The sequence below is a fragment of the Takifugu flavidus genome, chromosome 19 (assembly GCF_003711565.1).
Source record: "Takifugu flavidus isolate HTHZ2018 chromosome 19, ASM371156v2, whole genome shotgun sequence".
Taxonomy (NCBI): domain Eukaryota; kingdom Metazoa; phylum Chordata; class Actinopteri; order Tetraodontiformes; family Tetraodontidae; genus Takifugu; species Takifugu flavidus.
This window is the reverse complement of record NC_079538.1, coordinates 4,984,302-5,010,760: the sequence shown is the minus strand read 5'-3', so window position 1 is coordinate 5,010,760 and position 26,459 is coordinate 4,984,302. Positions and strand designations below refer to the sequence as shown.

The following is a 26,459-nucleotide window of genomic DNA, read 5'->3' as shown; positions in this document are numbered from 1 at the left end:
ATTCCAACAATGAGTCTAACCTTATCTTCCTACAGACCGATATATAAAGTATGTTTTATATACAAGTAAACCCTATATTTAAAGTAACCTTTTACTCAAATGTTTTTTTGTGGTTCCCTCGGCTGCTGAGCGCCATCTAGTGGGTTGTTTATCGCTGAAACACGCATGCGCAAATCCAAGTGACAAACTAAGGTTCTTCGTAAAAGTATTTTAGATAGTTAAAATAAACAATGAATCCAATTCTTTGGAGCTATCACGCCCTGGCGAGGTTGATGACTTAACCTATTAAAAATAACTGTCCTAAAACCAAACCTTTAAAACCAATTTAGTCTTCTCCATTAACTATTTATCTCAAAGTCCCTTTTTTTAAAAAAAAAAAAAAACCTAGTCTTTTCATGGATGGAATAAGCTGCTCTGTGGCAACATGTCACAGTAAATAATTTATAGACATTAACAGGGTGTTTAAAAATGTAAATGATTTTTTGTTATTTAAGTGGTAAAACTAACTCACGTATCGACAGCGACTCCCTTTTTTTTTTTTTTAAAAAAAAAAAGAGACTTTATCCAGGTAAGACACCGAGGACTAAATAGCTTTGCTTTTTCTCCTTTAATCAATTTTACAGTTCGAGGAAATGAAAAGAACAAACGTGAGTACATATCCTGTAGCGCAGTATGACGCATGTGCACTTTAGATGGTATTTCTGTCTCTTATCGCTGAAACTTACCGCTTCCTTATGAGACAATAAATGTTAAGATGATCCACTCTGTAATAATATTAACAAAGCTTATTGATGGCAGATTTTTAAAACCATTTAAATGTTAAGAGGAAGTTTATTCTTTGGACTTGAAAGGGTGTTTATAAAGTGTGCAGGGTCTCGCTCAGACCACTCATAGCCCAACAGAGCGCCCCCTGGCGGACACACAGTCGAACCGACAACCGCAGTAGGCACTGCTGCTCCGAGTAGTACTTGTCGCATAAAAATTAAGTTTTTAGCAGTTTTACGAAATATCTAAACAACTACATACAGTTTTTGCACCTTATTTTGTAATTATTATGCTTAAAGAAAATAGTGAAGTCCAGAGACCGTTCAAAGTTTATTGTAAGTGTGGTTCTGAGTTGTTTTAACAATCTTGTCAAGAGGTAGAAATCAGTGTGACAGGCCCAGATGCACTGAACACACACGCACACGCCAAACATTTTCTCGCTACTTTCATCCACAGCAGCACTGCGGCCAGTAAACAGCATTTGACCGTTTCTCCAGAATAAAGGTACATACACGAAGTTATTCAACGTTCGATCAACCCACCTGACAAATGAAAATAAATTAACTGCATTGCTGTGAAGCACCAGCAGGATACAGCACCTCCTGACATTTACTGGCTGATGACACACTGATGGCAGCAGGTTTTTTATGTTTTTTTTTCACCATTTTGTAAATACAGAACTGATCATCGCGTTGGCTTAGAATGCTGCCTGTACAGAAACACATACGTCACAATGGTGGTAGGTGCTTTTGGAGATCCTGATAGTGTCGCTGTTAAGTTATAAAAGGGTGAGCTGCTGCTGAGTAGTGTACTACAAATATGATCCGACTCAAAGGAAGAAAACAAACCTGGCAGTAGTCGATCTATTTGACCCAGGATATTTTGAGACAGTTAGCGATGAATGCGTACGTGTCGGCCACCTCCTGGATGACCTTACTGGTGGGCTTGCCGGCACCGTGCCCAGACTTTGTGTCCACAAGTATAAACAGAGGGTTTGTCTGCTTGGGGCTCCGTCCAACGATGTACTGCAGGGTGGCGATGTACTTGAGGGAGTGGAGAGGTACCACACGGTCATCATGGTCCCCAGTCAGCAGGAGCACCGCGGGGTACTGGACCCCGTTGCCTTCTGGGACACAGATGTTGTGGAGTGGGGAATACCTGGCAAGAAAGAGAAGGGGAACACACAGGTCCCACATGAGAACACGTGGGCACGTTATCAGAGCTTCACACTATGAACTCCCAGCACAGCAGCTACGAATCCCAGCTGTTTACACACCCTCCTTAACCCCCTACCAGGAGAAAAATGACCCCCATCATCACACAAAGCCCCTCCACCCTAGTGAGGCACGAGTTTCCCCTCGCTCTCCTGTTATCTGTCCTCAGCTCTTATAAAAAGACATCGCTACAACTTCATCAGCAGGCTGGGAGACATTATGGAACTGACAACCTGTCAAGCATTTGCTTTATTGCAGTAACCTGAGTCCAACAGCTGGACGTCCGTGTTTAGAGCTGCATTTTCTGGCTACTGCACACTCACTTGATGAGCCAGTCAAACTGCTCTTTAATGTCCGAGCAGCCAAAATCTGTAGTCCAGGCGTGGCCGATGGTGAACTTATGGAACTTCAGCATGTCCATGACTCCGACCTGAGCCACTGCGCAGCCAAACAGCTGCGGACGCTGGTTCACGCAGGCCGCTGTGGGAGTGGACAGTCAGTGTGTCGCCTGTTAGCCTATGTGTCATCAGTAAACAGCAGCAGCGTACGCACCTACAAGCAGGCCACCATTAGAACCACCATTTATAGTCAGTTTGGAAGGTGAGGTGTAGCCCTCCTTGATGAGATACTCAGCTGCACACTGGAAGTCGGTGAAGCAGTTCTGCTTGTTGGCCAACATGCCAGCTAAAGAAACATGAAAGACACTGATAAGGTGTCTATTGATGACATAAATGACAATGAAACACCACCAAGGCTGCACGAAGCCCACCACCTTTGTGCCAGGTCTCCCCGTACTCTCCTCCTCCCCGAATGTTGGCGACAGCCAAGACTCCGCCCAGATGGCAGACGAAGATGAGTCGGGAGACGCTGTAGCTTGGCGTGATGGAGATATTGAACCCTCCATAGCCGTAGAGGAAGCCGGGGTGGGAGCCATCGAGTTTGATGCCCTTCTTGTGGACGATAAACATGGGGATTTGAGTTCCATCCTTGGAGGGATAGAAGATCTGGCAAATGCAAACCAAGAGGAAGATTTCACTGGAACCTCTCCGAAGTGATTTGAGGCAGCAACATGTTGCTATGAGACCAAATATTATGTTTACAGCAACTGGGGGGATTTGTTATGGCTTCTTAGGCCCTGCTGAGGGATACAGAGGTTGAAGGAGGATGGACGGACGGATAGAGGGACTCACCTGGGTGGTCTGGTAGTCTGAAGGGTTGAAGCCTTTAACGGTGACCTCTCTGAAGATGTGGGGCTGCAGAGGCTCCTTCGTCAGGTCGCAGTGATAAATGATAGCTGATGGGGGACAAACATACATGCACTGTCATCTAAACTATTTCTTTTTTTAATAAAACTACATATATTTGAAGCGGGATCTGACACAGGATGTACCTGGGGAGAGGAAGGATGTGAAATAGTAGAAGATCTCGGAGTCCCTCTTCCGTCCTGTGAAGCCCACCACTGAGCCCACGTCCAGAGGGAAGGTGCGCAGCTCCTCCCCAGAGCTCAGCCGGTACATTTTCAGCACATTTTTCACGTCGTGGAGGAAACACACAAACAAGAAGCTGGAGTACGTACAGGTTGCAAACACTGCAGAGGGAGAGAGGGGAAGGTTCAAGTCCGGTTTTCAGCTGCTGCTTCAGCTCGATCCTCCGGCGGCGGCGGCGGCGGCGGCGGCTGCAGGAGCTTACCAATGACGTCCTTGTCATGTTGAGGGATGAGCTCTTTCCAGTTGCTTGGATCCGGAGAAGCGAAGTCGATGTTGATGAGGCGATAACGCGGGGCGTCCAGGTTGGTTTTGAACGTGAACAGCGTGTCCTCGTTGGTGACGTATTCGTATTCGGCGTCAAAATTGTCGATGAGCTTCACCCATGGCATAAGTCCTAAACATGCAAGGATTTTATTGGTGCATCAAAGAAATAATGGAAAGAGAGATGGTGAGCTTGGCAGCAGCTACATTTCCAGAGTTACCAATAAATTGTCATAAGGACGACACCAATCTACATACGTAAGGAACAACATACCTGTTATACCCTGAGGAATGGTCTTGAGGTCACAATACCACAGCCTGTTGACCGGATCACAACCCTCTCTGATGGACAGCAACACGTAGCGCCCGTCTTCTGATACCTGCAGAACACGACCAATGACTAAACCCTCCCTGACTGTCATTTAACACAGGCACATAGACCGCTCTGGACCGACCTCAGCGCCACTCATCCACTTGGGGTGCTCAGGGAATTCAGCGCACAGCATGTCCTCAGTCTGGGACGTCCCTAAAACATGGAAGTAGAGCTTCTGGTGGAGGTTGGTGGAGGTCTCGGTGCCTAAAGGACAACGCCTGTTATTATTTTTGCAGCACCGTTACCGTTGATAGGGTCACAAAATGAGTTGCAATCGATGTGAAAAGGGGCAGTGAAGTGACTCTGCTCAAACTCACCATCACTCTTGCCCTCCTGGTCGGGATAAGAGTTGTAAAAAAGTCCCTTTCCGTCATGAGTCCAAGACATGCAGCTAAACTTGACCCTCTCTAATCGGTCCTCAAGCAACGTTGCATCTTCAACCCTCAGGAAGTGGATCTCTACCCAGTCTGAGCCACTGGCGCTGGTACCATATGCCAAGTACTCGCCGTCCTCAGAGAATGCATAGCCTTCGTGTTACCATAGCAACAGAGCACAGGCATGAAACAAAACAATACACAGTAAGCAAAATTGCAGAATAAGAGTAAATACATATCATTCATAAGCCAAGTCTCTCACACCTCGTAAAGCAACAGTCCCGTCCTCAGAAAAAGTGTTTGGATCCAGGAAGACTCTGGGTTCAGCATCCAGGCTTTCCTGCACATACATCACACTCTGGTTTTGGAGGCCTGTGTTGTAAAAGTGAAAATACCTAAAGGGGAGAGGAGGGAGGCATTGTTAGTACTCCCCGAGCACGTTGGGACCTTCACACAGCTCCGTGTTGACTCTCCTCACCGGTTCCCCCTCTTAAAGGGGCAGCTGTACTTAGGGTAGTCGTACAGCTCCGTCATGCGCTCCTTAAACTGGTCCCTCACTTCACAGCGCTCCAAAAATGGCTGCGTCAGCTGATTCTGAGCACTGACAAAGGCCTGGTACCAAGAAGGAAATGCACACATTACAGACAATGACAAAAAAACCCACAAATACAGCAATGTCCTCCTCGTTCTGCAAAAAGACCTCTTGAGATGTCTACTATTAATACTGTCTGATGTTTGCCATCTACCCAAAAACATACCAGTCACTTTTAAAGGAAAAGTCCTGGTTATTTTAACCTCAGTAGCTATTATAATTCTAGAGCTGACGTTGAAAATAATTGAATATTTACTGTCGAGTTTGTCAAAATGGTGATTCTGAATTCTCAAAAAAGAAATGATGAATGATGCTTGCTGTTTATTTTATGCTTAAATAACTGGTGCACAGTAACAGATAGATAGATAGATAAATAAGCCCCCTACCTGTGTTTTCTCACTGTCCGGATCCTCCAGCCAGCTGTACGGATCTGGGACTTTACATCCATGATAATCATCCACCTGAGACGGGAGAAACAGTGATGACAGCTTTTAAAGCTGAATTTTGAGTGGCAAGAGTGGCACTTCGTTAGCAGAAGATAATAAAAGAATAAATGAGAGTCTGGCATGTAGAACCGGCTAAGCTAACTAGCATGCTAACAATGCAATCTTGGAACGAGCATGATGATGAAGCAGCCCGGCTTTTTAGCACCAGCCGCGTTTACTTACAACTGCATCATCGCGGTAAGCCTGCGGATACTGAAATGACATTTCGGAGGTCAGTTTTCGGCAAGTGCGTAAGAGAAAAGTCTTCCTCAGGTGATAAAATAGTGGTTTTGATACAACTCTCGGGATACTCATTAACTTGAGGTCTGGGGGCTGAACGGCCCATTACGCGCAGACAAAGAGCGCTGCAAAGACAACACTGCCGGCTGCTGCCCGGGCAGGACAAAACTATTGCGCCCTCTGGCGACAGAGCTGAAACACTACCTGAAAATGAGGCCGAACACCGTTTAAGCGTAAAATATTACCAATTTTTTCAACTTCCCACGCGTATATATTACTTTGTTACTAATCAATGTGTTGTTATTAGTCAATGCATAAGAGAAAGAAAAACATCAGCCACAGTGAAAGGTTATCTATGTCTACTGGGACTCTCCATCATCGAGCTTATCTATGTGACAGAGCGTCTTTCTCTCTGCTCATCAACCACTTCCCCTCCCTTCCTCTTCCTCTCTTTACTTAATCAATCACCCGATTTGACCATTATTATCAGCCATCGTCTGCTTATGCACACATAAGTGTAATGTGAGTTAAGGTACTCAGAGGTCACAAATAAAATGAAGAAATAGGTGGGTGTCATTTATAATGGTAGTTCATAGTATGTTATGGTCAACAAAAGGGGAAGAGACACTTCTGACTGACAACTTTGTCGATAGGGATCACGAGAAAGAACAAATTAAACGGGGGTGTTTAAGACAATAAGGAAGTACATTGTTCGGATACCATTGCTGATAATACAGTGTGACGCCCTCTAGGAGATTCCTGAGCGCGGTTACTTTCAGAATGATGTTAGAGCGGGCCAGACAGCAACATTCTCGAGTGATGAATCCTTCCATGCAAAAGAAATGTTCCGCATCGATAAATAACGTCAGTTTAAAGGCAGACATTCGTCTCCTCAGGACGTTTTCAATCTCACCACCTTCACACCCAAAGCTATTCTTCTCCTTTTGCTTCAGCTGCAGTGGGGAATATCCCATAATGCAAAGGGGATCTCTTCCTGTTTGCAGATATGGGTCACAGAACAAACCCCAGGGACGACAACACCGGCAGTCTCTGCAATTCCTCTAAAATACGGAGGTTTTGTGCTCATCAGGTGACACTTTTCAGCATTTTTTAGTCTAGCTGGCCCAGAGAGACGCTCGCCCGCTGCCATGGATGACTTGCAGCAGTGTTTTCCTCCATTGTCCTGAGTCAACAGTGATCTGTCTGCCGTAGCCGGACGCACCTGTCTCTGCACCTCTATATAAAGGAGGATGACCACCTGCTGTGTGGGGTTACCATGGGGTTAACCCATTCATGAAGCTCATGGCTGATTATTTGCTAAAACGAGCATAAATAGCATAGAAAAATAGCTTTCTGAATTGACTTTCTGCATTAGCTTTCACCTGATGCTATATGTGATCAGCTTTCATTAGACAAACTCTTCTTCTCATCCTTCTTCTGTGTTTTTAGGGTTTTTTTCTTTTCATACATCCAAATTGATTGTTGAATTTTAAGTTGTTTTTTTTTGTTATTTTTAAAGTTTATCTAGAGTGCATACATTTCATCAGGGACATATCCAACAGTATCCCATAATGTTCCTGCAGCACCACCATCAGGGATGACAACCATCACCTGGAGGGTCCCTCCATATGAGCCCGGTCCTGTTCAAGGTTTCTTCCTGTTAAAGAGAGTGTTTCCATACTATACTACTCCATACTATATCACACATATGCAGGGCGGTGGTAGGTGAGTCTTGAGGGCTGAGAAGCTGAGGGTTCTCGGTTCAAGGCCTGGTGTCAGAACACCTTCAGAGCAACGCCGAGGTGCCCTTGAGCACACTGAACCCTCACAAAGGGCCTTGTATCACCTTTGTCGCCGTCGGGGGTTCTGACGGCACGAAACATTTAATGCTGCATCAGTCACATGGAGAGACACAATTAAGAGAGAGACGTAATGAACCAAAGGTTTGTCTTTGGTCTCACCATCAACCAATCAGATTGTCCTCACCCATCAGGGCAGGGGCATCATAAACACAAAAAGGTAAATGTAATTTTATAGAAATCCTTCCAGTCTACGTGACCAGAACCAACATTTCAACTCTCAAGAAGTAAAAATAGGGGCGATTCCGAGACGCCGCCGGGTCGTTAAAAAAGCAGCCTCAAAGCCCGTTCTTTGCACCGTCCTTAATAACAGCTGTCCGCCGGGATCTCAGCGCCACCGAACAATGCGCAGGCAATAATAAAGGCGCTCTTAAGTACAGAGATGACAGGACGCAGTTTCCTGCCTGTTTCTCTGATTCCGCTGTCATTACCCGGGCTGGGATAATAGTCCCTGTCCTGTCCCCCTCCGGTGTGTGATGTGGTGGAGGGTCAGTCCAGCCTGGCCTCTCAGATGTCCCAAGACAACAGGATGTTATTGAGGCTCAAGTTGGGGGGGTGGTGGGTGGTGTGTGCGTGTGTGTGTGTGGGGGGTGGGGGGGGGTTGTTAAACACGCACGGAAGACAGAAATGCATAATGTGTTTGTCACCGTTGACGCCGTCCTGTTAATGCTGAGTTGAAGGCGTTCATCTCCGACAAAAGAGCAAGCACGAGCTTTTATTTGAACTGTGCAAACAAGCCTAACGTGGTCCATCGGCGGTGTCACGTCTAATAAGCTTCTGTCAGTATCTACTTAAACACGCACGCCTGGAGTCTTCACAGCGGATAAAACACTAGTCAATGAGGCTAATTCAGTTACCCCGAGGGGAACGGATGTTGGTCACTGTTTGTACTGATCATGTTGAAAAGGAAATTAATGAGCACTCCAGTTACCTAAAGCTCCCTTGGTGAAAGAGGCGAGGACTCAAAGGCGCAACGCTCAGGACACAGGACGCCTTGGGTTGCCGGTGCATGCTCTGTGGTATTTTTATGCCAGGAGGTGCATGGAAATCTGCTGTAAGGCAAACTGTCTGCTCAAGCAAGTTACATCTCTTTTGTAACAGTTTCCCCCCTTGTCATACTTGTCTGTGCACTCCCGTCAACTGTCTCGCAGACACCCTGACCACAGACATCTGGAGACACTTTCTTGTCTTAATTGCTGAGACTGGAGTGAGCTAAGTGGGACAACAAAGCAGAGAGCACTTAAGTTGGAGTTTGTGATTCCTCGTGTAAAAATCTCTGTTGACCAGAGCGGCGGGCTCAGACGCACCAGACGCTCCTTGTCATTAGCGGGGAGAACAAGGACAAATGTGTGTCCCTGGCGAGTCTCTTCTCCTTTTCTTTGTCTTTGAACATCACCGGCTTTGTTCTCCGAGTCCAAGAGTTAAAACCACTCGGGAGCGGCAGGGCGAGAAAATGAAGGCATCGCTTCTGCGTGCAGAAGGAGGTTACCCTTTTAAATGCAAAACAAATATTCGTGCGTGCCCTGTAATCGCACTGTTGACATGTGCACTTACAGTGGGGATGAGGGACCTTTGTAATGACTGGGGCAGGTAACGCTGGAGACAGGTGGAGGACAGCGCTGTATGACTGGTTTTTTAATGGAGCGAATGTGTGTCAGAGCAAGAGTGTCAGACAGCGCGGCACCTGGTGATGTCACCGATGTTGTCACTGCGCGACGATCGCCCTGGCAGACGCCATTCCTGAGCGCTTGACGCGCGCTGTGCTCCCATTGTGCTGCCCAAGGTTTGTTGGCTGGGGCCGCGAATGTGCGTCTGCAAACGCATGTTTCGGAAGAGAAAAGTTTGGCGCGCTACATCCAGCGCTGCATTGTTACATCTGTTAGACCGAACTGGCAGGAAGTGGTGTTTTTTTTTTTGGGGGGGGGTTAGGGCCAAATATTGAAACAGGGTTCATACAGGTCACAATGAAAATGATGGTGATGTTTGCTCAGGTATTACAAATAGATGATAGATAATAAAGGTTGTCCACGATCACATCGGTGACATCAAACAGCATCAGTGGCATTGCAGCAAACAGGAAAAGATGAATTGTTGAATTATTCCCTCACTCACAAATGTACAGCTCCCGATGTGCCTGCTTTGGGTGTTTTTTTTAAATCCACTCCTAAAGGGGATCTGAGGATGTTGCCTACTTTCAGGCCCTCAGGGAGTAGACACCGACTGCTCCTCTCTGTTTGTTCAGAAGATTAACCAAACAGTGGGAGCGTTAGCGGCTACTTCATATATAACTCTGACAACTGCTCTATAGAACCCCTGAAGCCCCGTAGGGCAGTGTACGTTCACGGCTCGACGTCGGCTGTGGCCTCACTGTCAGTCTGTCACGGAGTCAGAGAGAATCCCCACATAAATACTCATGTAGGCTGCATTTAAACAGTCACATTATATTAATTCATACAGAAAATACAACATGTCCAATGTCATTTAGAATGTATGTGCATGTTAGGTATATATATATATACATGTGTGTGTATTTGTGTGTGTGTGTGACAGGTGTGTCACTTTACTCACTCATTATATCGGACAACTTTAGCCAATTATTGTCTTGAATATTATTCATTTATCAAAAGCATATTTAGTGTTAAGAAAAGAAACATTGAAACATAACAAAGTCCCTGAAGCTTTAGTAATGGAACGGGACGCCTGAGGGATGGGTCCGGCACAACTATAAACGCAAGTGTGGGAAACGGGAAACATTTCTGTCAACAGCAAATCACTAGCGAGGATGTTTGGCTTTTAAGGGTATGATGATATCTGGGTCCAGTTCTCAGACTGATTAGAGCTTCTGAACAGCTGCCCGTTCCATTAGTGTTCCAAAGCCACTTGCATATTGCACATAACAGGACAGTGATCACCTCAGAATCCATAGGTTGTTTATTTGTGCCTCCTGGTCTATATCAAAGCCTACGTATGGCGTCCACTCACCTCAGACGGCATCTTTCACCCAGGGGTTTGACACCCTCGGAGTCTGGGTCCTACAGTAATCATGCTCCTTACCTACGTGGGTGGTTTTCCTCTGTATTTGCAGACATCTGCGGGAGCATTCCTTCTAGTCCCGGATCCACGATAATAACCGCAGGCCTGTCAACGGGAGATCTTCCACCGGTTGAGTGCTAATAGGTGGCGGACATTTGTTCCTATTTACCCTTAAAATTGAAAACAAGAGGGAAAAGCCTGAAGAAAGACAAATTGCATGTTTATTCTCAACTTAAAAGACATTCTTTGACCTCATATTCCTCCAATTGTGTCAAATAAGCAAATCTCAACTTAATGATGCTGTCAGAAGACCGGAACGGCCTGTTTTCTTTCTTTTTGTTTCAACCACAAGCAGAGTCAAGTCCAGTATCTCTGCTGTACAATGCAGATAGTCACTGTGGAACCTGAAACAGACATGTAGACGGGCAGGTTATCAGATCGTAACTTCGGATTCAGATAAGCAGCAGGACAACTAGCGAGCAACACCGTTTTAAGAAGGCGGCGGTGACGCGGTGACAGAATGTGAGATGTCTCCTTGAGTCAGCCATAAAACATGGAGAGAGGTACAGGTGGAGGCTGTGTCGGACGTCCCTGCTGCGATATAGCTTATAAAATGGGCTCACTCAGAGACCATTGTCCTCTCGCCTGGTGACAGGAGAGGAGGTGGCCCTGCAATGAGAAATAACCCCAGGCTGGTAAATTACAGGGCTTATTACAAGTGTTGCTATTACAGAGTAGCTACAGGCAATCTGGTCAGTCTGTGTTGGTATCGGTGATCTCATACGTCACCTGTCTCTGCCAGCATCCGACAGCGATGGGTCTCTTTGTCATGCATATTAAACAGTCCACTTCCTGTCAGAGGCTCACGTTGGCACGCAGCTTTTTATGGCCCGTCGTTACGCCTACTCCTTGTCCTGTCATTCTGAGAATGTCCCGCCAAATATTGGGTATGCAACCGCTGACATTTATGTCCACGCTACAAAACATCGCAGGTTTTGAATACAATTCCGGGCCGTTACACGACACACACCCACAGGCCTGATATATGAATTAGTCACGCAGCACAAATGAGTGTAAAGGTTCAGGTAGCGAGACATTACAGAGGAGGAAGAGGATGGAAAAGAATAGATTTGAGTAGAAGGCGATGAACGACATGACTGAGGGCATTGAGAAATGTGAGGCAGCACAGCGGACTGCACTCAAAATGATATGTTGGCTCATGTCAGCAGCCCTAATTAGTAGCTTGGTTAGGTGTGATGTGCAGATCAGGAAGTCTGAAAGTCTGAGTGACACAACTCGGCAGACACGGTAGAGGCAACGTCTACGCAGCGCTCGGCGTGCAGTGGGACGAATTCCTTGAAGTGGAGAAAGTATAGCGAGGGAAGGAATGTCACTGACGAGCTAACACGAAAACAGAGCCAGCGACAATCGTGCATGTGTGTCACATCTCAAAGGTGTGGCTGGCGTGAGGATGAAAAGCCTTTGTGGGTTTGGCAGCCTTCCAAATCGAATGTTTTCTTTAGAGAGAAGAACAACGGGAGCACAACGGACGCTGGCAGAGACAGGTGACATGTGTGAGACGGATGAAACAAGGGCTTCAGTCCAGCCCAGGACGAATAACAACAAATTCCACCAAGTAGGACAGAAGGGCCAACCGGTTAAAAGGCTCCAGAAGGGAAAGACACAGGATAAAAGCACCCTGCTTTAATATTCCTATACATTTTCTTTGGTGGCAAATAGGGGGATATATCAAACAGTGAAGGAAATGTTTTCTTTTTACTTTAGAAATGGTTAAAACACAGTGTGTTCTGCTTCTGAGGACGGGCGGAACAAAAGTTACCGTAGTTATTGATTAAGTGTCAATAAAGGGCACACAATAGCTTTCTTCATACTTATAAACATTGTGCGTCATTCTGTGTGGACAAACAAGTGTCAATGCCAAGAAGACTGTGAGGGAAATGTCTTTGTTGCAGCCATGTGGCCTGTCTTCATCATTCAGCAACTAAACACACACACACACACACACACACACACACACACACACACACACACACACACACACACACACACACTGACCCATGTGAACTCATATCCTATTTGATGGGACCTGGACATCACAACATGACACAGGTACACCTAAAGATGGAGAGGGTGCCTGTCAGAAAATGAAGGCTAGATCCGGACATAGCTGTGTGACAGCCGGTAGACCCCCACCCCCACCCCCACCCCCACCCCTTCAGAGAAAGCCTCACGCCCCAGGGTAAGAGCGTGACACATGCATATGCACAGACAAACACTCTCCAAGGAGGAGTCATGGTGCTGAGGGGAGAAGGGGAGGGGAGGACAAGAGGAAAAGGGAGTGTACCTCTCTCTCTCTTTCTCTCTCTCTCCCCCCCCTCGCTCTCTCACACCTTCCCTCCTCCCGTGCAAGAAGCAAAAGAAAGAGTTACTCACTCAAGCGATCAGTCGCGCAAAACTCATTCACAGACGCAGGATACTGAGGTTGGGTGAGAGAAGGACGGTCAGAGATCAACCACCAGTTGCTCAGGGAGGCTGAGGCTTGAAGTGGGGGGGGGCACTGACAGGCTGCCTTATGTGCGGCTCCTCACAAGGCTTCACAGTAAGTTTGCAAATATCCATTTAAATACCTTTTTTTTGTTATTACTAATAATTTTGGCAATCATTTTATGATTGGCTTGACCTTGAAACTGTTCCCTTTGGAGTCAGCTGGTTTAAAGTCTCCCCCCCCCTCGTGAACGGCCGCTTCGTGTGGTTGACTCACGTCTTGATTTTCACAAGATGTTTTGTGCCGCATCACTGAGTTCAGAGGTTTCAAAGTGAGTGCTCACAGTCATACCGAGGCAACTGTGGTGACACGCTTCGGTAAAAAAGCCCGGCGAACTGGCGCTTCATCACTTGGCAGATGTCTTTGCGATCCTGTGTCGGGTTCTTCGGAACGGGCGTCCCACACAATCTCCTTTCACATTCAAAGTTTTTATTAGGTTCAGGTTTTGGTTTCGCTGCAGGAGGGCCCAGTCACATGAGAACTTACGTGAGTGTATCTATCTTATCTATCACATCTCAGAGGCTGGCTGATGAGTCTGCAAAGGGAAGTTTTGAGTATTGTCTTTTAATCACATGATTCTTACCCTCCGTACAATTACATTGTTTAACCACTTCATCCCGGCTGCTGCCGTGCGCAGCCTTTCTCAGAGACTTAATGGGTAGCAGAAATAAAGGAAGACAGAAGGAAAGAAGAGCTGGCCTGAAGCCAGGCTGTGGGCACTTTAGAGGAAGTTTGGTTGATTCTCTGGGAGCCCTGGTTTCCTTGTGAAAGTTGAAAGTGGTCCTGCTCTGGGCCTGACGTGCACAGGAACCTCCCTCACAGCCCAGAGGCTGTGATTTAGAGAGTCACAGGATGTATGTGGGAGCAACGGAGCAGCACGCACAGAGTCCCACTTTGAAGTTTGTTTGTCCGGTAGTAACACGGATGGGAAAGTTGGATTCCCCGCCACTTTTTGTCCTCCTTGACATCCACAACTTGTTGCTGCTGCCTTTGCGTCACAGCCAGAACTCTGGAATCCAATTTTAGCTCAATTCAAAATGTGACTTCCTTTGGTGTTGTTTGATTTGTGTGTGTGTGTGTGTGTGTGTGTGTGTGTGTGTGTGTTTTCTTTACCCACCTAAGTTAAAATGATAAAGGCGATATACTCTTCACATGGCAACTCTAATTCATTGATTATTTTCTACAGGCCTCCTCCGTGAATTGCACCATGCTGACCCCAGAAAAGCCACCACAGAGCTCCGGAATCATCACAGGCACGACACCGGAGACAGAACGTGTGGACGCGGCATCATGGAGCGAGTCAGACTTTGAGGAGAAGTGCACTTACGTCGTGAAGGATCATCCTCTGGAGGAAGAGTCCGAAAACGCCAGCAAGACACGAGCCGAGCGCTCCTTGCCCAGAAACCTCGCCCTCCGACACTGTCCCAAATCTGCCGAGGTACAAATTGCAAATGAAGAAAGAAAAAGAAAGAGTGGGTTTACGAGAGCTTTTGAAGAGGATCTCAATATATGCTGATTTGTTTGCGTCACACCAACGTCCTTCCATCCACTTATCAATCCTCAGACAGGAGCTACTGCACACGCTGAAGTCTAATTTCAGCCTCTCCCCTCTGCTCAGGGTGTTGAGGCCAAGAAAATGGCCATTCCATCAGTACTAAGCCTGGGGTCCCTCTGATTAGTAGCCTCCAAGGATTCCCAGGACACAATAACAGCAGAGCGTATGGATAACGCCTCGAACAACCTTCAGGAGTGCGTAGCAGTTAGGGTGATTTAAAGTAGAGGCTAGCGTATGCTTAAAGGGATGTCAAGGTGTTAAATACAAGATATAAGATTCACCTGGTGGCTTAGTCGTGGAAAGGACGCAGTAAATTTCTGTATGTGAGGTTCAGTTTGAGTCTCTGTAATTGTAAGATTATTAACCATTTACATATGACATATGTGGGAAGTATGGTTAATACCACAGAGCAGGATACGCAGCATTAAGGTGTGACACACGACCTCGTGCACTTAAGGCGTCAGAAAAAGGAAGTGAAGCGTGAGAAAACCAATAAATTGTCGTAATTAAGCTACATAAACCATTGCTTCAAGATAAAAGAACACATTAGCATTGCTTAATGAGATCTGGACAACAAGTTTAAGGATGACTGGTCCGGGTGTGTCTACGACACCCTATACTCTCCTGTACAATGTGTATGCTTGAGTAGAGGGGAGTAGGTTTCGCACCTGTGGGTGCCAAACAGCAGTAGTATTGAAATTTTAATAAGGTAGAGACACTTAAGATAACTTAATGAAATATTCACTGTGTGAGGGAAAAGCCTCATCCTGTTTTCTGCACATTATGTAATTGTCACCACTAGTTATCCCCAGGGCTGTATAATTACTTCATTAGCGAACTCACGTTAGCATTAGTTTTCTAAATGGATCAGGATGGGTCAGGCTTCAGTTTTAGGAGCGCAACTGTTTTTTTTTTTGTTGATTTTGTGTGCCTCTTGTTCGGAAGGTCCTTGGAGTCACATGCAGAGAATTGATTCCTAAGGGGACACGGTTTGGTCCTCTGGTGGGGGAAAGATACACCAATGAAACGCTGCTGAAAGATGCTAACAGGAAATACTTCTGGCGGGTAAGTGAATGTGTGAATGTGGATTTGTCTCCTTTTGTGTGAAAATCGTCGCCCTGCATGTCTAAAAACCTTTCACATCCTGTATCTCCATCTGACAACAAGGCTGTGGCGGCTGCATGGCATGAGTTGTGGCCAGTGTCTAACATCCTGCTAAAGTATGACTCCACTTAGCAGCGTTGGAGTGTCTTTAAATAAGTGTACATCAGATGGTTTCACATGTGTTTGCACGGTGACTTTCTGAGGTCAGACACAGCTGGTTTCAGTGACGCAGCAGTTCTCCCCTCGATAGCGGTATCACTGCCAGTAAATATACCATAAGCCTGTCCGCGCCTCTGTAGCATCTCAGCTCTCATACTGACTAAGCAAGGAAGTGGCTGCATGCCTGCAAACGGTTATGTTACATATCAACAGCTTGAGGACATCTCCCGTTAATAGTCAGCAACCCTAAAGTCATCGACTCAGCAGCCATAACACAGACAGTCTGTTAGCAATCCGCTGTGACTCAAAGGACGACCCAGTTGTAAAAGTGCAGGTAAAATTAGGCATAAAAAAACAAAAGAATAGATAAATAAGTAAATAGATAAGTATTTAAATAAATGAATGAGTTGTAGCTGTGAAACAAGCTTGGAAAAGTAAGCAGACATACAACATGTAAGAATATTTGCAAGGTGAGACATGACTATTATTCATTCTGGGAAAATTCAAAATTTGGACTCTGGGAAAACGGGCTTCTGGCTGCATAAGAAACATCTGTTATTTCCCCATCGCTGTGTCAGAAACATGTCCCAATCATCTAATGCATCTTCCTCCTTGTTGCTTTCCTGGATATGTCAGGTCTTTGTGGAGGGACGCTTGCACCACATCGTCGACGGCTTGAACGAGCAGCGAAGCAACTGGATGCGTTATGTCAACCCCGCCGGTACTGCCGAGGAGCAGAACCTCGTTGCCTGCCAGATTGGTTTGGAGATCTACTTTTATACAATCAAACCGCTTCACCCAGGACGGGAGCTTCTGGTGTGGTACTGCCAGGAACTGGCCCAGCGCTGTAACTACCCTCCGCTGGGACAACTCTCTGTGGATAGCAGCGGTAAGTGTAGAGGTTCATCAAGCATTAAAGACAAATAGATGTTTCTGGACAATTGAAGGTAGTAGTTGAAGTATTGAGCCAACATCTGGAGGCGTGTCTCTCATTACCAACTAAATCAAAAGAGCCGACTGACGGACGAGGTCTTTCTGTGGCTGGTTAAGACAGTCACACCCACGACTCTATTGTTAAAGAGAAACATAATGGAGGAGCGAAGAGTTCTGAAAGCAGACAGGCTCTGTCTACTGCTATATCTGCGTAAGATGAGACCAATTTCAGGACTTGAGGCGGTGTTTCAGTTTCTCTTTTTGATCTCTTTGAAACACAGCTGGTGGTTCTTTGACACACAGAACGTTCGGCTTTCGATCACAAACACAAAGAGCGAGCATGCTAGGTGAGAGGCTGCATGCGCTCACCAAAATACTCCAGGGATAACAAGCACGCTAACGCACATGCTCCCACAGGAGACTGCCTGAGGTGCTGACAGCGTTCTGGCACGCCTCCCCTCATTTATTCGGCTCTTAAGAAGGGTAGGAAGCACTCTGGTGACTACTTGAGCTTCCTGACAAGACGGCCTGCTGACAGATTGATATCTCACTGAGTGTTGGACGCATGTTTGCCAAGAGTGAGCCTCTGGGGCTGGGTGGATGTTGTCCACATCTTTGTTGAACGGCCATGGCACGCATCCGTACATGCTTTTCATCTGTTTGTGCCCATTTACTTCCCAATGAGTCACCTTTCAGAATCTTGTGACTTCCTAAAAATGTGTGCTGTTAAAGCCCACCGTGGATGACATCACTGTGACCTGTGTGTAGATGGAAATAAATAGAATCTATGACATCATTTTATATAGGTGAATTCTATAGAGCATTTCTTTGAAATGACCTCCAAGGAAGTTATGTGACAGCCAGTTTGCGTTTCTGGCTTTTTACAAGGCAACTAAAGTCATGAATGATTTTAATAGAACTTTCATGACTGATAGTGGGCCAAGAAGGAGCTGATTCGGCTTTGGTGATGTTCTGGATTCCAGAACTTTGATCCTCCAAAGATCAAAGCCAATAGGATCTGATAATCAAAATCAGAATTTGTCTGAGGGTTTGTGCTTTTTGTGTTTCATAATGTGTGAATTCAATGAGTGAATCTGTAGATCAATGTTCATGTGTGGAAAATGGAACTGCTCAGCTCTTAAAGCTGGATCTTACAGATAAACTGCGCTATACTTTCTGATGGTTCACAATGGATGTGATCGTTTTTAACCTTTTATAATGTCATTTTGTGTGGGTCCAACAGAACACAGCCAAGCTCCACAGAAGACAGCGGCAAAACGAGGTCACAGTGTTTCTGAAATCCTGAGGAATGAACCTCCCAAATCCATGACGATGTGTCCCAGACATCTGGACGGTCCCCCGTCACAAACCAATATCCCAGCTCTTTTCCCCCCAAACCCCCTCGTTGTCTACGCAATTAAGCCTCACTCGGAACCCATCTATGACCCCAGATATGCAGGGCTGCCAGCACCAGCCAGCCAAAGGAGAGCTCGGACGTACCCGGTCTCATCTGATTTGCACTATCAGTACTGTCAGAGCCCTGCCGTAGCCAAGCCTTGCCACCTGCCATCCGTGCCAGAGGCGCTGCCACATGCCCCTTATCTGTTGCCTTACTGCTCACTCGGCTATAACGGCATTCTACCTCATTCGTATCCGTTCTGCACCGACGCACTGGCACCTCACTGGTCACTGTCATCCCATTTACTGCCTTTTGATGGCTACCCACCTTTCCTCCATCCTCTGTCCAGTGGACAAACGGACTTCACATTTTCACCAACCATTCAGCAGAGAGACAACACTGGCCTTGTGCTCAAAAGGTCAAACTACCTCAGGCTTCTCTCATATGACTGCAGACATTTTAAACAGCCGTCTCTAGGGCACGCCACCACAGACCTCACTTCCCCCGCCTCATCCAGCCCTCCACCCATGACTACGCCGTGCAGAGCGCCGTCGCCTCTCGCGCATGGAGGACGCTTGCCACCCGTCGGAGTGGCCGCTGTTTCAGACTGCTGCCCGTCCAAACTCACCCCCGTCACTCAGAGCAATACTGGGGGGGTCACAGACCTCAGGAAGTCCAAACAAGATGGACACCAAACTCTGGCTTACCCCCTCACCAGGCGGAATGGAAAGATCCGATACGACTGCAATATCTGTGGAAAGGTCTTTGGACAGCTGTCCAACCTCAAGGTCAGTTCTGTTTTGAAGGTAGTTGAAGTCAAAAACTAAACTGATTACTCATCGTTGACCTTTCCTCCCCAGGTCCATCTGCGAGTGCATAGTGGCGAGCGCCCCTTCCAATGTCAGACCTGTAACAAGAACTTCACACAGCTGGCTCACTTGCAGAAACACTACTTGGTCCACACGGGGGAAAAGCCTCACGAATGCAAGGTATCGTTAATCTGACTACTGTTCCAAATGTTCTCCGCCCCTTCATCAGGTAGATGATGCACAACAGCCACGAGGGGCTCAGTGGCCCCTGGGGAAGGATGGAAGTGTTCTGTTTTTATTTTTCTGTTTTTATTTCCATCCAAATGAAACTTTAAAATACGCCTTTTTACTGTTTTGATGCAGGTTTGCCATAAACGATTCAGCAGCACCAGCAACTTGAAGACCCACCAGAGGCTCCACTCAGGTGAGAGGCCTTACCAGTGCAAACTGTGTCCTGCCCGCTTCACGCAGTTCGTCCATCTCAAGCTTCACAAACGCCTTCACTCTGGAAACCGACCTCACAGGTGTCCCCACTGCTCGTGCGCGTACATCCACCACTGTAGCCTCCAGGTGCACCTCCAAGGCTTCTGCCCTCTAACCCCCTCAGCAACCTACAGGCACTCGCCGGAGGATCAGCACCGGGTCAATGCCGAGATTGAGAGGTTTGACATGAGCGAGGCGGCGGAGCAGCTCGAGGCCATGGCAGCAGAGGCCGAGACACTCAATGGGAATGTTACAGACCTAATAAAGAAAATGGAGACTCTCACCTCCGGCAATGAGAGCGGCGTGAGGGTGGAGAACAAATGGAGCATCTGTTCGGCCTCTCAGCAGCACCACGGCGGCCCTTTACCTCGACATCCCAGCAGCATCAAATTAGAGTCGGGCTAAATGTCAGAGCCATAAAACAGCCTTTCTAATCCAGTCACCTAATCCCACCAAGTCTCCTCAGCAGCTGTCTGTTACTGGCCTATTTGAAGCAAAGCCTTATCTCCATCACAGATTGCAGCTACTTTACAGTCTCATGAAGATTTCAGACTTTATCACCTGGCCGGGGGCCAGTCACTCGATTGATTTAATGTATACATTTTTTATTTATGCTATTTGCATTCTAAAATGGGACATGTAACATATATGATTTGTTTCTTTGTAACCTCTTGTAAAAAAAAACAAACCCACAACCAAATGTGACTATGCATAAACAATGTCTGCCTTTATTTCTACGGTCTGACTGTTTCTGCCTGTGTCCTCATTACAGTGACAGTTACAGTAGAGCCATGACACGATGCAGAGGAGCGCTCTGCTGTTTGTGTAACACATAAACGCGTAGTGAGATGTGGGAAGTGTGTGACGCAGATTAAACATCCTGTTATGAGATTTAAGATTCTCACCACCAGTAAATTCAACCCCTCCAGGAAAAAAAAGCCTCTCGTTCTTTTCAGAGGAGCGATAATACATTTGATAGTTTACTGGTGGTTGGTGGACAGAAGTTAAGGCATTGTTAGATGGATTTGATTAATGATGACTGAGACTTCAGATAAATTAAAACGCAACCGGATATCTGCGATGTATTTCATGTATTATTCACCGTGTTATATAGACTTTGCTAAAAAAAGAAGGCTAAGGCAGATTGTGGAGGAAAGCCAAGTGCGCTCTCTTACACCGGCCTGTTGATCCTCAGATTACAGATTGAAAAGGGTGTCAAGTGGCACATTGTTGAAAGTGCACAATGAGACAATTTAGTGATAATCACTTGTGGCTTACAAAGAGGGAGCGTCTTCATCGGCGAGGGCAAACCTCTGATCGGGCCGCGCGTGTGTCCCTCCTGTCAGGAAGTTAAGATGGAACTACAGGCGGAATTAGTCTAAGCTTTTGAACTCAATTTTGAAGCAAGTATTTATTCCAGCAACACTGGAAATACCTCATGTGCGTGATGGCTCAGTATAAGGCCAGTATTATTACTGGGCTGCTCGAGTATGATGAGCTTGATGAGCATTATCTATTTATGAACAAGTCTGGCCTTTAAAGCAAAATAATGGAATTAAGGTAGGTAAAGCAGGAGCAGAAGAGCTTTGGAACTGTGCCTATATATTAAAAAATGGGGAAATCTCACAGTTAACTTTTTTGCTCCGTCTTTGACAGTTTGAAAAATAAAGAAACCCTGCAGGGCCCGATACCTTGACCTCTAACAACAGGAATGCAGTCGGATCTAAAATGATGATTTATGGGGCTTAATGATGATGGACTACATTCGTGACTTGCAGGGGTAACAGCAGGGCAGCGGCTGATGTGGAGGGAGCTGAGCCGCGCACGGTAAAACGATGCCCCTTTAAAAACGCGCGGTGACGTCATCCAGCCAGTAGGAGAAGAATGGAGAGGATGATCGGAGGGAGAAGGATGCCCGCGATAATGTCACCGGGTTATTCGCGGTCTCACCGATCCGTGGCATGATCAACGCTGTCGGGGCGGTCGCCCGCAGGATGCCGTCGGCGGCCCGGCGGAGCCGGTGCTGGATCGCCTGGTGCCAGGCGGCGCTGCTCGGCGTGACGGCGCTGGTGATCGTGGCCGAACGGAGCGCTCGTGAGTGGGCATAGAAATCCCTGTGGTAGCGGGGCTGCTCCGCCGATGGGGGCTGAATAACGGTGCTGCAAGGGGACAAGATGATGTCGCGTAGATGGAGTGTTCAGTCATAAACTCGGGAGCGTTACGCGTGATGGAGCGCGCAGCGTGTGCACACGCCGATGGCATGCGCTGGGGTTTTCGCTGAAACCGCAAACCAAGTGTTGTTTTTCCACAGAGGATTTGTAAAGCGGCCCCCCGGGTCCTTCCGTGGACATTCAGGGTCACGGAGCGCTATTTAGTGTGGCAATTAACCAATATTTAATATTCTGCATATATTTAAGGTCACCTTTAAATAAAGGCCACGGCTGCTTATTCCTAATACAGATTTCAACTGTGCTGAATACCTCAAGGTGAGATAATTCACGGAACGAGTCGAATCAATGGGACAAGGTGACAGTGAGACATGGGGTTCAGCAGGTTTGCAGGAGATAAAAATACCAAGCTGCTGCAAAGACACTGGGGTCAGCTGTCACCAGAAAACAATGCTTCTTACATTAATATAACGAGGGTGTTATTATTATAATAGAACCTGGCAGCTATGGCCAAATGTGGTTAGGAGATGTCGGTATTCATTCTTAAAGGGCTGCTTACACGAGATTCTTTTAAAATTGCAATTAAAGTGCTCTGCTCAACTCACGTGCTGCATGATTGGATAACCAAAGTGCCTGTTTGACAAAATATCCTGTGACGTTTTTTTACGCTACCTTCTGTATATTTTATATGCATGTCCCAGTGATCTACTGTATAGGCTTTTACCTTTGGAATGAGGAGACACAATGGGCAGGCCTGACTCTCGCCCTCTTCCTGCCTGGAACTGCGGTCCAACTGCTCAGTATGAAATGGTACAAGGACGACGGTGACGACAGACGATGCTACCTTTCAATCATACACATACTGCACCTGGGCCTCTTCAAAAGGTAAGATCCATTCTAAAATATTTCAAAAGATCGCTCTGATGATCAGTGAAACGTTTCCAGGTTAGTGCTTAAAACCTCTTTGCTCCGTGTGTTTGTCTCCATCTCGCGGCAGATTGTGGGACTGCATGAGGTTTGTGCTGCACAGGCAGGACTCGGTGGCAGAACTCGGGGCTTCCATCATGCAACAGGCAGATGTTGCTGCTCTTTGGCTGCTGGAAGCCCTAGTGCTCACACTACCCCAGAGCCTGCTGCAGGCATACATCATCGTATCAACAGACGTGGGCCTCATCTCGCCAGGTCAAATTTGATCTCCATCTCGAGGCGCTTCCTCTAATGAACACAAAGCTTCACACTTTTTATTCTCCCTCCCAGTGGGATGGTCCTGTGGTCTCTGTTTGCTCTCCATTTCCTGGGCCCTGGTGCTGTACAACAGAGCCTGCTGTCTGATACGACCCGGCCACTTGGCCATGCCTCCGGCAGCCATGCTGTGCCAGCTGGTCTGGAGAGCTGGCATGCTGGGCACGAGGGTGGCTTGCCTCATGCTCTTTGCCAGGGTTTTTAACTGGTGGGTTTGTGGAGTCGCAGGTGAGCAGGTGACACATTTGCAAGCGCACTGTATAGTTCGCGACGTACCGAGTCACTGCGTTTTTATCTCTACGTCTCCAGGCTTCCACTGGCTCACAGCTTCATTCTGGCTCATATCCCAGCAGCCAGACATCTGTGCTGGTCCCTGGTGTTGGCGCGCTTTTAACGCCATCTTGGGGCTCGTTCATGTCTTCCTCTTTCTCAACGTCAAAGACGGGCCTTCACGCTTCCGCATGGCCAGTTTTTACGCAGTAAGGCGGGTTTTGATCTAGCTTGATCTTTCTCTATCTGCATCACTTCTGTGCCTGATGTTTTCAGGAATTACATGCTAAGAAACCCCACAGATGGGTAAATAGGTTTCCCTGACATCATGGTGGTGAAAAGCTGTCTGCAGATGACTGATGTGCCCTGTCTTCCTCCCTCAGTTTATGCTGGTAGAGAACGCCACTCTGCTGCTGGCTGCCTCTGACTTCCTCAGTGAGGCATCGTGGGACAATCTGACCCTTCCCACCTCTGTGCTATGCAGCTTTGTTCTCAGTGAGTCACTTTATCTCTCCGCTCTTCCTTTGTGGCGGCGCAGATGAGCTGAATGTTTTGATGTTCGCCGGCTTATAAATAGACTGGTGTCAAAAAGCATTAAGGTGCCTCGACCTCATAGCAAAATCCAAAGGATTTCTAAATGGCGTGCCCAAAAAAAGAACTCAGGGACGCACACTGAAACAGCAGTTTATCAAACTCTACTTTTTAAATGGTGCAGCATTTAAAATGCTTATTCTCACATCTCCCTCTCATCCCTTTAAGGTGCTACCTCTCTTGTTCTGTACTATCGCTTCCTCCACCCGAAGTCAACAGAGATCTGCCAGGGCACCAACGGCAACCACATGGGCAGCACATGTATAGAAGGGGGAGAGTCGTCCTTCTCACTTGGGGACAAAAGCCTTCCTGCTCCCTCAGTTCAAAATCATGGCAGCTTTTCCTTCTCTGGTGTGGCCGGTTCTCTTCTAGAGCACCCGGGAACCTGCGGTGGCCAACCGAACAACTCCTGCCCTTGTTTCCACCACCACTGGCTCCTCATCCGACTGGCGATGAAGACGGGTGACCTGGGGAAGATCAATAGGGCATACGGTGCAGGGGGGGCAGCCGCCATTCTGGATATGGAGGAGTACACGCAGGATTTCAAGGGTGAAGGGGGCAACACACTCACAGCAGGGGGCAGCTGTGGGGGCATCTCCAACTCCGTGTCGCAGGAGAAAGGCCTGGCACCACTCTCGGACTGCAAAGATGAGTTCCAAACCATCAGTGAGCCCACGTCATTGGAGCAACCTGGAGAAGATGACAGTCTCGAGATGGAGAGCCCACTGGAGTCGCCGATGTCAGATTTCAAACGGAGTTCCCCCGAGGGTAAGTCTATGTTTGGAGACAGCCCAGAACCGTACTTCTGCCCGACAGAGTCCAGTTCAACCTTATATTTCAGTGCTGATCCTCAGTCCCCCAGCAGTACCAGTAACACCCGTCTGGACCGGGACATCGGAGGGCTGGAACAGGGGGTACGGCTCAACTCAGTGCCCAGCGATCCAGCCCTTCACAGAGACATCCGCGGGCTTATGGGCAGAGTAGGGCCTCGTTGTACCTCCACACCGAGACTGGATTCTGGAGTGACGGACACCATTCCTAATGTCCCACATCTGACTGGACCCCGTCGGCAGCTCATTATGTCCCAAAGGGACGAAGACGAAAGTTTCTAACTTCCTCAACATAGAATCACGTGCAGAGCAGAGAAGCCCGGCAGAGTCTCACCTGGCTACGTTCACACTGCGGAACAAGTGGCCCAACTCAGGATCATCAGGATCCAGATGTGACTTCTTTTTTTTTTAGCTTTTAAGAATTAATATGATGGTGTGAGAGGCGTGGTCATCTGGAAACTGCTACTTGTTGAAGCGAGGGTGAAGCTTATAGTGTGAACATACCCTGCAGGGCATCCAGCTTTGTTTTTTTTTCTTCTAACATTTGTTATTCACATCATCTTTTAAAAAACAAACCAATATCAGCCTATTATTTTGTCTCCTAAGTTGCTCCCTTTTATCTGAGCTGCACCCTATTTGATTCTGATGCAGTAGAAATATTTCAATATAAAGAAGTAATAATTCAAGTTTCATTTAAAAGTAATGTACCAGTAATAATGAATTATGTGGAATTCGTTTAAATACAGATGCATAAATTCACCAATGAATAAACTTTTAGGAATAGATTGCTCCCACAGTATTGGATCAGATTCATATACATTATCCAATATATATCTGTGTCCAGATTATTTATTTAAGTTATTTTGGAGGCAGCAATTATCTGAAAACCTCAACATCTCATAATCATGCTGTGCAAACCTATAGATAATTACTGGTTTAACCAGGATGTAATTACATATTATATAAAACTGTGAGCTGTATCAAAACATTACATAAGATACATTTATATTATTTTCTTTCTAATCACAAGGAAAACACCAGTGTGGGTCCTAATAATAATAACTGACGGTAGGCTGTGGGGTGTTCTAAACCTTTTGTGTGATGAATAACACACAGAATTATTTGGAAGCACAAGAACATGTTTGTTGCTGTGATTTATTTATTTTTTATATAGAAATCTTCAAAAAGTTACTTTAGTTTGTATTTGTGGCAAGAACTGGCGTTGAACAGGGCTATTGCGTTGACATCGAACTCGCCTGTGAGCTGTTTCACCTTTATTTACATGTTGACCATGTAATTGCTTAAACTTGAATTTACATCGTTGTGGGCTTAAAACAAATCATGTCTCACACTCTCAGGCACTGATTTTAGAAAATGATTTATCATGTCGTGGAAGAAATGATGTAGATCCAGAATTCTACTGACTGTGTTCTCTTTTTTGTCTAAATCTAGACTAGAGAATGCTTTTATTTTGCTCATTAATGTTTTTAAATTCCCCAACCAGGTTACTTGAACTCCAGGGTGTGAAGCCACTGGTGGCTTCAAACAAGCAATAAAGAACAAATACTGGAAACACTTATGTGGTGTTCTTGTGTTCATTCCTGATTTTTGGTGTCTTATTTTAACGTCTCAGGTTAGAACCGCTCCTGCGTGACGTCACTCGGCGC

General features: G+C 46.6%; 3 protein-coding genes across 5 annotated transcripts; 2 read left to right on the top strand and 1 right to left on the bottom strand.

Moving 5' to 3' along the window:
- Positions 1–1,082: 1,082 nt before the first annotated feature.
- On the bottom strand, positions 1,083–21,780 carry prep (prolyl endopeptidase). Of its 2 annotated transcripts, XM_057016764.1 has the most exons (16): positions 21,642–21,780; positions 14,577–14,679; positions 10,705–11,087; positions 5,453–5,527; positions 4,953–5,086; positions 4,739–4,869; positions 4,418–4,627; positions 4,183–4,304; positions 4,002–4,107; positions 3,669–3,860; positions 3,370–3,567; positions 3,170–3,273; positions 2,752–2,983; positions 2,532–2,663; positions 2,303–2,459; positions 1,083–1,923 (listed from the first exon to the last, which is right to left on the bottom strand). In XM_057016764.1, exons 5-16 carry the CDS (start codon positions 5,006–5,008, stop codon positions 1,629–1,631), a joined length of 1,935 nt encoding a protein of 644 aa, XP_056872744.1. In that variant the 5' UTR covers positions 5,009–5,086; positions 5,453–5,527; positions 10,705–11,087; positions 14,577–14,679; positions 21,642–21,780; the 3' UTR covers positions 1,083–1,628. The 2 variants fall into 2 exon arrangements, with proteins under 2 accessions (XP_056872744.1, XP_056872743.1); XM_057016763.1 differs by lacking the exons at positions 10,705–11,087; positions 14,577–14,679; positions 21,642–21,780 and adding an exon at positions 5,735–5,981.
- On the top strand, positions 13,135–20,422 carry LOC130516023 (PR domain zinc finger protein 1-like). 2 transcript variants are annotated; one of them, XM_057016762.1, is made up of 8 exons: positions 13,135–13,303; positions 14,436–14,687; positions 15,750–15,869; positions 16,704–16,956; positions 18,244–19,187; positions 19,260–19,388; positions 19,572–19,632; positions 19,733–20,089. In XM_057016762.1, exons 1-8 carry the CDS (start codon positions 13,277–13,279, stop codon positions 19,804–19,806), a joined length of 1,860 nt encoding a protein of 619 aa, XP_056872742.1. In that variant the 5' UTR covers positions 13,135–13,276; the 3' UTR covers positions 19,807–20,089. The 2 variants fall into 2 exon arrangements, with proteins under 2 accessions (XP_056872742.1, XP_056872741.1); XM_057016761.1 differs by having other exon boundaries at positions 13,136–13,303; positions 19,572–20,422.
- xkr5a (XK related 5a) lies at positions 21,582–26,371 on the top strand. Its single transcript, XM_057016765.1, has 7 exons — positions 21,582–21,785; positions 22,561–22,744; positions 22,857–23,041; positions 23,117–23,329; positions 23,411–23,580; positions 23,755–23,866; positions 24,131–26,371. The coding sequence occupies exons 1-7, from the start codon at positions 21,653–21,655 to the stop codon at positions 25,072–25,074; spliced, it is 1,941 nt and encodes a 646-aa protein (XP_056872745.1). The 5' UTR covers positions 21,582–21,652; the 3' UTR covers positions 25,075–26,371.
- Positions 26,372–26,459: the final 88 nt, after the last annotated feature.

Excerpts from the sequence above, each read along its gene's own strand:
- xkr5a (XM_057016765.1), top strand. The coding sequence starts at position 21,653 with ATGATCAACGCTGTCGGGGCGGTCGCCCGCAGGATGCCGTCGGCGGCC. Across the intron at positions 23,330-23,410 it reads GTGGGTTTGTGGAGTCGCAG|GCTTCCACTGGCTCACAGCT; the intron begins GTGAGCAGGTGA and ends CTACGTCTCCAG. Across the intron at positions 23,581-23,754 it reads GCATGGCCAGTTTTTACGCA|TTTATGCTGGTAGAGAACGC; the intron begins GTAAGGCGGGTT and ends TTCCTCCCTCAG.
- prep (XM_057016763.1), bottom strand. The coding sequence starts at position 5,866 with ATGAGTATCCCGAGAGTTGTATCAAAACCACTATTTTATCACCTGAGG. Across the intron at positions 5,087-5,452 it reads CGGACAGTGAGAAAACACAG|GCCTTTGTCAGTGCTCAGAA; the intron begins GTAGGGGGCTTA and ends TCTTGGTACCAG. Across the intron at positions 4,870-4,952 it reads CCCTTTAAGAGGGGGAACCG|GTATTTTCACTTTTACAACA; the intron begins GTGAGGAGAGTC and ends TCTCCCCTTTAG.
- LOC130516023 (XM_057016761.1), top strand. The coding sequence starts at position 13,277 with ATGTGCGGCTCCTCACAAGGCTTCACA. Across the intron at positions 16,957-18,243 it reads ACTCTCTGTGGATAGCAGCG|AACACAGCCAAGCTCCACAG; the intron begins GTAAGTGTAGAG and ends TGGGTCCAACAG. Across the intron at positions 19,389-19,571 it reads AAAAGCCTCACGAATGCAAG|GTTTGCCATAAACGATTCAG; the intron begins GTATCGTTAATC and ends GTTTTGATGCAG.